Raw genomic sequence first — 12262 nt, 5'->3', positions numbered from 1 at the left:
TGAAATGAGTTTTTGGAGAAGGTCCACAGATAACTGCTCTGAAAATGTCTTCCTCCAATCTTATTAGGAATTTTCTATTTCTGATAAGTCTCAAGCTGTAGATATGATAAAGCAGCAGAATAGTGGTATAATTTTAGGACTTAAAGAAAATGAGGTTATAAAGCCTATTTTAAAAGACTAAGTTTTAAACCACATTTAAGAGGAATGTAAGAGATGTAACAAATATTTCTATTTACTATTGATTATACTTAGAACATGGAGGTTGTAGTATATGAAAAAAATTTTTTGAAGGAAGAAACCAGTACATCTGCTTATACTAAAGGAATTTTAAAAACCAACTGAAAGACCCTTAACAGTGTGTGTTAAAACTAGCCACCATGGCTCCCTTCTCCATGACTGTAGTCTAAGACTTCTCTCCACAGCCTCCTCCATGACCATGGCCTAAGAACTGACCCACAGAGACCTTACTAAGCTCCTCCTCGTGTATATAACACCAAGTTTCTAGTTAAATGAACAACAGTGGCCCACCAGACCCCAGCTTCTCTGAATGTGTGTCTATCTGTGCCCTTTCTTCACTCCTTGTTACTTCAGTCAGGTTTCTAGGGCCAAGCTGGGCAAGACATGGCAGACTTCTGAGCTAACCTCCTCAGACAAGAAGCAGCAGCCAGCACTCTGGAAGGGTGCCACACCAACTCACCTAAATTACAGAACAAACAGTTCAGAATGTCTGAGTGGCGGGGGCAGGTGATTCCAACAATGTCTTAGTTACTGCTTAGTTCTTAGTTCTTAGCTACTCAGTTCTACTGCTGTGAAGAGACATCACCACCAAAACAACTTATAAAAGGAAGCATTTAGTGGGGCCTTGTTCCTGAGGCAGGGGAGTGTGGTAGCAGCAGGCAGGCATGGCTCTGCAGCTGAGAGCTCACAACTGATCTATAAGCAAGGCAGGGAGTGAGAATGGGCCTGGCATGGGCTTTGTAAACTTCAAAGCCCCACCTTCAGTGATACACTGTCTCCAACAATGCCCATGCCTCCTAATCTTCCTAAAACAGTCTACCAACTGGGAACAAAACATTCAAATGTATGAGTGTATGGGGGCTATTCTTACTCAAACCAGCACAAATACTTTGATCCACCTACGAAAATCAGTTCCTAGTGCAGAAGTACAGTCTCTGAATCTACTTAAGCCATTGGGCAGGGCTACCACCGAAACACCTGTTCTTCACCCTCTGACAGCCAGTGCCCACAGTACAGAAGACCCGTACTTTTCTTCTTTTACTTGAGGTGGATGTTTTAACTTTCTAACTTTCCCTTTAGTTTTTAATTTATAGGACTTTATTCACTTATGCAAAATAGAGTTAATGGATCTTGGAGTCTTTGCAAGGCTTTACTAAGCACAATTTAAAAAAATGAAGGTGGATCTTGTGTCCCGACAGGTTCGGAGATGATGGAGGCTGTATGTGCGCCTAGCGGTATGCATTATCCTGCTCCCCACAATCTGCATGCTTAATCTGGGACAGGGCTAGCAAATGAAGCCACAGCAGGAACCAGCTGCCAACAGGAAGGAGGCACATGGGCTTACTTAAAAGAAAGAGTGGTAGAGGCTGTGCTTGGCAGACAACATGTAGGGGTGTATCACCTGGGTCTGGGAACATGAGGTTTGATGCGAGTTTCTTCTGTTTTTAAGTGCTGGCAACTAAGGTAAGCACAGCAGCTAATATAATCTCAGCTTGCTCTGTTTGCTCTCTTGGGTCTAGGCAGGAAAGTGTCTGCTAACTTTATGAATGCTGCTCCCCATACTTCTCTTCATCTCACGGACAGACAAAAACTAAAGGTAGAATCAGTGTAAGAATGGCTCCTTAGCCTGCACGAAGCCCTAGCCCATCCATCCCCAGCACCTCCAGAAAAGAAATGCAATGGCACAGTAACACTAATAAAAATTTTCCAAGAACAGTTTTCTTCACCTTTCTCTTTCAAAACCCCTCCACCCGCAGGAGCAGGGCCTCCATGTCTGTTCAGGGGCTCTTGCAACCCTTCTTGGTCTTTGTGTGAATAGGGTCGGTACATCTCCCAGGCTATACTTTTTAGTGCAGTGAGTCTGTAGTATACAACTTGATGTTCTCTGTACCTAAAAGTGATGCCCAATAAAAGTACCGCAAATCAAAATAGGCAACTCCTAAGCCTACACTTACACCCACCAACAGGAATAGCATTTGCACATGTCCAGTCTTCAGAGGGGACATCAGCCTACATGAAGCTTGGTTAATGTTTAACGAAACAAACGGAAAAACCAAAACATAGACTAAGTTCCTAAGATATGATAACTATTTCTTCAAGTGAATATTTGACTGCCTGGATACCTTACAGCTGTAAGAAGGGCCGTGGGACCTAAAATGCCCATCACACACAGGGCCAACATCAACAAGCATTAAGAACTCAGAGCGCTTCAGTCATGCATGCTTTCTCCCTTGTCTCCTGACTACCAAGAAGACCGTGGCTTTCAGAGACTCCCAGTGTGCCCCTTGCTTACCCCAGCAATGACTAAGCATGATGATATGTACAAAGCCTTTCTGCTGATTCTTCAACTCTATGGTTCATGATACTGAACGATCTTATTTCCAGAACAATCTTCTTTACATTAACACCTCTGCAACTAAGTTGAGACCAAATTTGTTTTTCCTGCTGCTTCAAATCACTGGTTAATGTTACCAAAAGAAATTTCTATACTTACCAAATGTTTATGTTCTTATTACATTAGCAGTATACACACACTGAGAGACTAATCATAACAAGCCTTCGAAGCTGTGCAGGCCTGTGCCTGGCCGGGGACGTGTCCACTAGACCAGCATGACTAGGTGGTGACTAATACTCAGAGCTCCCCTGCAGCCCACACAATGTTTACATTTGCTTAAGTGCTTACTGGTAAAACCTTCAGTAAATTTGAAAAATGTCTTCTGTAAGTCTCTATAATACTTAAGCTAAACCCTGCTCTTTAAGTTATAATGCCAACTAAACAATCCATTCATTTCATTCTAAAACTCAATCTTTATCATTCATTTTCAAGACAAGTATGGCTGACCCTGATTCCAAGGGTTTCCATTTATCCTTTCCAAATAACCTTGCGCTCAGCTCTTATCGGGCAATCTCCCCTGCTTACAGCCCACACCTAAGCTTACACATCATGGATCACCCTCATCTGATCCATTAACTTGGAAAAACTAATGTTGACATCTATTATTTCTGTCAGCATCACCAAGCTGGAAAATGGAAAATTCAAAGGAGACGCAATCAAAATACAGATGTTTTTCAAAGTAACAGGAAGAAAGGCTTAGTCCAGGGACCCTTGCCAGGAAGCATGCTGTGTATACTCTGTCCTTCTCTGTGTCTGCTATTATTTCTCAGACCTTCCTGTTCACACCAATTTATTAATTTCATTTAGCAAGCACTCTGGGGCTGCCCAGCCCTGTCTGCTAAGCATTCCATACATCCAGTTTCCCTGCCCACTTTATGATGTTTTCAGCATCACACAAACAAAGCACACCACAGGTAATTAATACATTCTGATGAGTGGGAATAAAAGGGAGAATTCTAAAACATTTACAAGAAACAATAGGCCTTGATGCTATTAAGAAATATGAATTTAACAGGGCAGACCAGGGACAGGGGCATCACTGAACTACTACTCATATAGGACATTGGAAGTTTAAACTGGAGAAGTTCAAGTTTGATGAAGACAGTAGATTACAAGTTTCTACATCCCTCTGTACTCTCGAAAAAACAGCTTCAACCTTGACAGAACAGTGAAACAATGCTGGGGAAGACCTGTGTCAGATGGAGAAGAGGAGAGGGGAGAGGGGGCAAGCCTCCGCTTCCTAGGCGAAACAAACACAGCTACTGCTAAGTTTAAGAAATTTCAGTCGGGTGTGGCGGCGCCCACTTTTAGTCCCAATATTTGGGAGGCAGAAAATAGCGAATCTCTGAGTTTGAGGCCAGCCTGGTCTACAAAGTGAATTCTAGGACAGATCACTATCCTAGATCACAGTCTCAAAAAACCAAAACCAAACAACCAACCAAACAAAAGCCCTTTAAGTCTTGAGTGTAAAGCGGTGACATGATTTGATGTGAACATGTGCCCGAAGGGGAAGAGGTGGATTGCAGCTTCAGAGTTATCATGTGGACCCAGGCCTGAGATGAACAGCAGAGCAAGCATACACTAGGCACAGGCGCCCTCGGTGCCCCCTGCACATCTCTAATGGTTAACTGCTACTGTTCGCTTTTCTGTTGCTCCAGGGATCTGGCTCAGGGGTGAAGTACCAGGCTCATACTTGGATTACCAAGTTTTTTTCTTGCGGAGGCGAAGCTTTGTACTTAGAGAACTGAACTGAAGACTTTGGGGGCCAGGGCTGAGCTGGTCATTCCAGGGATGTGTGAATTTAGGTGAGAATGGGGTGCAGTGGGTTGGTAGAGAGCAAAATACAGTGTGCTGCAGAGAGAAGCAGAGGTGGCTGGGAGACGGGAAGTCAGCTGCAGTCAGCAAAGCTAAGGGGGATGCTCTCTCCAAGGAGGAGAGACAAAGAACCACTGCACACAACTGGTCGGTGGAAGTTTGTGTAGGAGAGAGAAGTTCACATGTCCAGGTACTAAGCCAGAGAGGTGACCCCAGGGAGCACATGGCTGGAAGAGTCCTGGGAGAGGTCTCAGGGTGAGTCTGGGCAGAATGACCCGCTCTCAGCAGCACTGGGCAGAACCTGGAGGACAAGCCAGTTCCCAACAGCTCCTCCCACAGATCCTAGGACTGCAGCTCTAATCAGCTGTGGATGACTGCTTGTTCCTATCCTCACGGGAACTGAAGTCAATCTTCGGAAAAAATACTGGGGATATTTACTTCACTTCACCCCTCCAGGCACCTCTGAACTACTGAATCCATTTTATCCTTTAGGACCATAGACCTTGGACGCAAACCACCTCTTAACTTTGTACGTGACAAACCCCAATTGCCAATAGAAGTGGTCAATGTGAAGCCAGGGATCACGTGTTCCCAGGGGGAAGAGATGCAGTGGTTTGGCTCCAACAGGGCTACATTCATGGAGGTGACAGCGAGGTTAAGACAGCTCCATTATGAAGCCCCTGGAGCACTTCTCCGCAGACTTCCTCCCAGGCAGATGCAAGAGCTCTTTAGGCAAGAGCACCATGGCTCCAGGAGGCTTCATGCGCATTTGAGACACTTCCTGAGTGATGTGCTTATAGTTACATGGTGATCCCCATGCCACTAAAGAGTCTGATAAATAATTCCGCTACAATGGCCCCAGAGCCAAAGGAAAAAGTAGAAAGCCACAGGGTCAAGTGTTTCCACAGGAAACACAGAGAAGATGTAAAGATGTGTCTAGTAAGTACCTGTGCTACTGCAAGGCACTGCAGGCCCAGGAAAGATACCCTGGTGGCAAAGAACCATGCCTGTATGTTTAAGGATGAGTTCAGGCACCCATCTAACATAAGGACACTAATACAGAAAATGGAAGCAGTATTTTCCAAATGGGTTAAGATGAATAATTGCTTTCAAAAAATTCTTTTTAAATGGTGATAGCAGAACAATAAAGGAAGTGGCCTTTTCTGATGCCAGGAATCCCAGGGTTGAGCACAGGCATTTTATATAGGCCACTGTCAATAATTAAAACTGAAGTACTGCCCTCTGTATTTTCTTGGAAAGGGAACACAAAAAATATAATTTTGTAAAGTTTTATTCTCATTATACTGTATTTTAGCTCTATTTCCCTTTTTGATTCTAATGAAAAAATATAGAAAATTTCCATGTTTAAAATATAAAGAACATGTTTTCATTATTTTAAGAAATAGTAAGTTAACTTAATACTCCTTTCGTATCAACAATACACAGTATCACCTCCCCCCCCATGTAAACAAGCTGTACAAAACACAGCACATTGTAAGGACAGGCAGCAGTGCTCGGGCTGCTAAGGCTGTCTCAGGCCTGGGTACACTTTCATCTTGAAGCATGCGAAGCCCAGTCCCACAATGTATTCAGCTTATATAGGTGAAATTATTAGACTCTAAATTATCCTTCAAAATCCCCTGAAGTCATCCATAAGGGACACACAGGTTATGTGCACACAAGTCTAGGGAACACTGTCTGTGCCCACTAAAGCTGGAGCCGGGTCTAGTGACGCTGCAGGCGGAGCAGAAGCAAAGGCTGAGGGGGTCCGCACTCAACATTTGGCCAGCAGGAGGCCTGCACAGAGGAGGGCTGCCTGTGGACTCCCTCCTGCCCAAGTGATGAAGTTTTCCTTCTGCGTGGTGGTGGGCTGAGGACTAGACCCCACACTACACTCACAAATTCCCTGCCATTATGTTCTAATTCTTCTCGGCTCCTCCACCTCCTGGGCTCCCTGAGACCTGCAGGAAAAGCTGCAGGACCTGACAAAAGTAGTGCAGAGCCATGGCATAGAGAAGCTTCAGCACTGAAACTCAGCATCCACCCCCGCCCCCAGCTGTCACTAAGGTCCTCTGGGACATGTAACAGGTCTCCATTTTTCTCCCTGCTGTGGATACTCGGCCCCAGTGTCCCACACTTAGGACTGGCTCCTGGCTTCCCAGGTTACAGCTAATCCAAATTGATTCTTGCCATGGTTTCTCCTACTTTCACCTCCTGTCACCCTGTTCCTTGTTCCCTAGTGTATGCCATCTGCTCTACACTGGCCATTGTGTCCAGGGCTGTCTTGGCTTAACGCTGCAAATCGGAGTTCTATTGGTTTGTCAAGGTGCACTCCTCTTAGACGTTTATAAAACATCCCAAATTCCACTTATTTATATACCTGTTATTTATTATTTATTGTGTGTGTGTGTACGTATCACAGGATGCTAGTGGAGGTCAGAGGATAACTTGTGGGAATCAGTTCTCTCTTTCTGCTGTGTGGACCCAGGGGATTGCACTGAGGTGGTTATGTTTGGCAGCAAGCACCTCTACCTGCTTTGCCATCTTGTACGCTCACCCTCCTCTAGTCTTAAAGCTCCTTTATTCATCTTCACTCCTAACCTTCTCAGGGCCTTGCCAGTCTATGCCATGTGTGCTTGTTTCACCAAAATGTTAGGGAATCAAGAAATATCTAGACTTCTGCATTTCTCTGGCCTAGGAGATTTCTGTTCTCTATTGCCTGTCCATCTCTGTTCATATGTTTGTATATCTGCACATCATTGCTGTGCTGGTGTGCTGGCTAGTTTTAGCATACTTCACATAAGCTGGAGTCATTTGGGAAGAAGGACTCTTAAGTGAGAAAATATTTCTATAGACTGACCTGTAGGTAAGGCCATGGGGTAATGCCTTGCTTACTGACTGTGAGTGGTGCCACCAGTGGGTTGGTGGTCCTGGGTTGTCTACAAAAGTGGGCTGTAAGCAGCATTCACCCATGGCCTCTGTACCTGTTCTTGCCTTGAGTTCCTGCCCTGACTTGCCCTAGTGACGGAGGGTGTCAGGCAAATTAAGATAACATAAACCCCTTCCTCTCAACGTTGTTTTAGGTCATGGTGTTTTATTGCAGCCACAGAAAACCCAATGAAGACAACTGCCATCAGCACTCGGCCACATGTGCTATGCATGCTTTGTCTTAGACATCACATGGTCTCTACCACACTGTGGTCTCGTAGGGAGTCAGGAGCAGACAGCACCAAGCAGTGCTGTGACAGCAACATGCACGGAAAGCAATGAGAGCAGCACGGCAAAGCCTGCAGCACCAGAGACAAGATCCTCGGGTCACGGGGGCACAGCTGGCATACCTGGCAGACTGGAAAGAGTGTGGCATGGGAATGAGGGTACATGAAACCAAGAGACCACAGCACTCAGGATGAGGCTGAGAGGCCTGCAGGGAAGTACACTGAGAAAAGACCTTGGGCAACATAGTAAAGAAACAAAACAAAATATTTTGTCTAATTACATTTTGTAAAAAGGTTTTAGGTCAGAAGCAGTATGATCATTTAAAGAAGATGCATCTGCCAGCTGAGTAGAAGCAAGAGAAAAGGATGATAAAGGCAGGGAAGCCAGCCAGGCTGCTGAGTAACCTGCACTGAGCTGAAGGTGGTCCTTGGCAACAGCCATGGACAACAGGACACAGATTCCAGGACAGTCCAGGAGGCTAGAAGACCAGGAAATAGTAAATAACAGGCAGGGTTAATAGAAAGTTCAAGGCTGCCTCCAGTTGCCTGGTTTAGAAAACAAATGAAATGTAAGAAAAAAGGAGAGATGGTAACACCCAGCCTGTCACGCCTGCAGGGTACCAGACAGAGATCTCCAAAGCCCTGGGCCCAGAACAGCGATTCATAGAGAAGAATAAACAGCGTAGATGAAACAAGAGGGAGGTCCTGTGCTTGGGTTAGATACCCCTTTCTGTGTTTACACATCACCTAGAATTGGTCCCTATGCAGTGTCTGGCACATTCTATAAGATGCTTAAGAAGTAGGTATCCTGTAAGACACAGAATTGTTACCTTGGCCATCACTGCCCCCAGAGTCTATGACAGTCCTGTCTGGTAAGTACAGTAAACAAGCAAGCAAGCAAACAAACAAACAAACAACAACAATAACAAAACCAAGCCATTTTCTGGGTATCTTCTATGAAATGGGAAATATAATATCCTATTATAAAATGAAGAATGGGAAATCAGCAGGAACTCATGGGGAAGAAGATGGGAGGACAAAGCAGAGAAGGAAAGATAGGGTAGGATAACTAACTCCAAAGGCCTTTGGGAAGCCATATTGGAACCTACTGCTGTAGAAGCTTCCTAACATATATACACATATAAATAGAACTTAAATGGACTTACTGTCTATTGGGGAAGATGTCTATTGGGACAATGTCCCAACTAGACATATTATACTACCAAGTAAAATCCTCAGTACCATTAATGAGTTATACCTTTTTGAGTCTTTGGCCAAAGGAGTCCCAATAGTTCCTCCCCTGAGGGCAAGACCCCATTGCTAAAGACACCATTTACTTATAGCATAGAACGAGAAGAAATCTACCTGGTCCTCAATGAGATGCTTCACCTTTACTGACTGACACTGCACACACGGCTGGAGGACTGACTGACACTGCACACACACACTGGAGGACTGACTGACACTGCACACATGCTGGAGGACTGACTGACACTACACACACGCTGGAGAACTGACTGACACTGCACACACATGCTGGAGGACTGACTGACACTGCACACACACGCTGGAGGACTGACTGACACTGCACACACACGCTGGAGGACTGACTGACACTGCACACACACACTGGAGGACTGACTGACGCGGCTCACACGGCTGGAAGGGGCTGCACATGCTGCTGGAGAAGGAAAGCAATCGCCAGTCTTACCCAGCAATGAACCTGGAGAGCTACAACAGCAGTCTGCCTGCCTGATACTGGTACAATAGCGGTGCAAATATTATGAGAGTAGCCAGCATTTTGACCAGATTTGAGGCCCACTGTTTGAGTAAACTCATATCTGACACTGTTAATGAGGCCAAGAACCCGAGACGAGATAGGTCGTGCGTGGGACCTAAGGGAAAACTGACTATAATTATTTAGCTGAGTGGACATAACAGTTCAACAAGCTTCAGGACGAACAAGTCAATGGCTATCCGAGAATGTAGAAGAGTCATGATTTACCTGATCTGTCCGCGAACCAGGGGCCTGTTCTTTGTTCTACTCATGTTCGAGTCAAATGGCACCTCAAAAAACTATGAAAAGAAAGAGAAAGAAGACAGCAGGTATTAAACATCATTTGAACCAGTTCTGCTTTGGTACTCAAGCGTTTCCACAGTAAACTCCGCCCTCTTCCCTTCTTTGTTGGTGATGGTGATGCTGCTGGAGATCAGACCCAGGATCTCCCATCCACTTCTCATTTCAATTTAGATAACATGAATTTTGTCATTTCTTAGAGAAAAATTCTCTGAGAAAAACAAATTTTTAAGAAATGTACTGTCAAGAATGTGTACTCTTGTTCTCTTTAAAACTGCTAAATACACAGTCACAACCACTAAAGCCGTTGTTCCGGGTTTAAAGCAGCAGAGTCCTTCACACACAGTAGACCTGTGCATGTGCCATCAGCACTGGCCTGCTGCATCAGGAGGAATTAAGCGCCCAGGGAAAGAACTGAGGAGAGACTGTGATTTTGAATCTCTTGCTCTGCCTGGCACAGGCTGGATTTCATGTGTTCCAATAGGGCCATGCTTGCAGCATCCCAGCCTAGACAACACACTCAACAACACACTCAACTCAAAAGTGCAATTTTTGCTGTTACCTGTCAAAGGCAATGCCCAAGAAATTTTTAAGACTCATTTTCCAAACCCTTGATAAACTGTATAAATACGTTCTATAATTTGTTATCAGAGCCAACTTGTCAACTTTAGGGGTATAACAATAATCTAAAATCTGATCAAGGTATTTCAGAAAATCTTTGACTAAATATGCTTGAAGCAAATCAGTAGAAGAAACGATAATTCAATAGAAGCTCGTCTATCTCCAGCCATGTTCCTTAATAACCCTGGGAGCTGCTCCCACAATGACTTAATGGTCAAATCATATTAGTGCGATAAGGACTCTGAAAATACTAACATGAATAAATCTAATTAATGCTGCTTACTCAGTGTTTCCAAAACTTATTTGAGCATGAAATCTTTTCCTTTTTTTCAAGAAAAACGTGTTTAACAGATTTCAGGAACGTCTGGTCCGAGTCTACTTCAGCGATAGGAATCACATGAACATGTGTGCAAACTGTAGCTCCAAATCCTAGGCTCTGCACTCTGAGCTCTCTACAGATTTGGGGGAAACACTGCTGCTGAGGGCAGTGTAGGAAGGGCTGGGGCACTGACAGGAGCCACCTGACGCCACCTCTGACAAGCACACATGTCTTAGTGTGCTCTCTACTGCTGTGATGGACACCACGACCAAAAGCAGCATTCGGGGGAGGAGTTATTTCAGCTCACAACGCTCTGGTCCCACTCCATTACGGAGGGAAGGAAGCAAAGACAGGAACCTGAATGCAAGAACTGAAGCAGAGTCCACGGATGAATGCTGCTTCCCATGGCTGGCTCAATCTGCTTTCTTAAACTACACAGGATCACCAGCCCAGGGGGGATACTACCTACAGTCCACTGGGCCCTTCACAGCAGTCATTGAAATGCCTTATAGACTTGCCTGCAGGCAATCTGATGAGAGCAGTTCTCAACTGAGGCCCCTCTTCCCAGATAGCACTAGTTTGAGCTAAATTGACAAAACAAAACAAAAAAACAAAAACCAACCAGGACAAGTGACCACTTGTTACCTTGACATACCAATATCTTTTCTTTCTTGTTTATATCCAAGAGCTCATACTAATAACAACATTACAATATAAAACATATCCCAACTTTTGAAAGTCATAGTCTTTAAAAACTTCAAACACTTTCAAAGTTCAGCCTACCTAATATCGCTTTAAAATCTAAAGTCTCTCAAGTATTCCTATAAATTCAAAACTAAGTTACATACTTTGTACTCTAAGGATGAAGAACCGGGACATGGTTACAAACAAATCAAATGAAAACCAAACTCCAACAGTGTAAATTAAATCCTGCAGCTCAGTGTCTTGCGTCTGGGATTCACTCATAATGTTTTGGGCTTCAAAGGGCCTGAGAAGTTCCCCCCACCCCCACCCCCGGGGCTCTGCCATCCTAAGCACACAAAGCTGGCTCATAGGCTCAGGTCAGTTCCAATCCATACCTGCCACTGCCCTTGGCAGTCTTCCCATATTCCTGTTGACTGCACCATACCAGGGTCTCCCACAGGTCTGCATCAGTAACCTCTCCTAGGCACCCTTAAGACTCTGACCCTGCTACATGGTATCAAGCGTCAATTTCTCTCCATGACCCCTGTAATTCTACACTGTAACTCAGGCTGCGGCACCTTTACCAACCGCCTCTCCTGGCCTCTTACAGCGCCAAGTCTCAGCTACTTTCTACCACCCCTTCTTGCCTTTAAAAATCACCACCTGGCAGACCAAGTTTAGCTGCCAGAATGAGATGCAGTCTTGTCCTACTCTGTCACAGTGCCTGTGTTCTTGAGAAAATACCCCAGATTTTACCTCAACGATGCCTGTTTCTTATAATCAAAGCTGATTTTTCAGCCCAGGTAATCACCATCTATTATCCTAGTAAAGCAAAGGCTTCACTGCCACAAATTCATAGTCAATAATCTCAACAAACAGTCTTGATAGACTTTGCTTCC

The 12262-nt window shown here is 44.7% G+C and overlaps 1 protein-coding gene across 1 annotated transcript in view; it reads right to left on the bottom strand.

Moving 5' to 3' along the window:
• Cox10 (cytochrome c oxidase assembly factor heme A:farnesyltransferase COX10) overlaps positions 1 to 12262 on the bottom strand; it is a 110204-nt gene that overhangs the window by 20014 nt on the left and 77928 nt on the right. The window contains exon 5 of the mRNA XM_048448254.3: positions 9668 to 9738. Coding sequence (XP_048304211.3) covers positions 9668 to 9738 — 71 coding nt within the window. The remainder of the gene's footprint in view (positions 1 to 9667; positions 9739 to 12262) is intronic.

The sequence above is a fragment of the Myodes glareolus genome, chromosome 9 (genome assembly GCF_982192425.1).
Source record: "Myodes glareolus chromosome 9, mMyoGla1.1, whole genome shotgun sequence".
Lineage (NCBI taxonomy): Eukaryota > Metazoa > Chordata > Mammalia > Rodentia > Cricetidae > Myodes > Myodes glareolus.
This window is presented reverse-complemented; position numbering and strand designations above follow the sequence as displayed.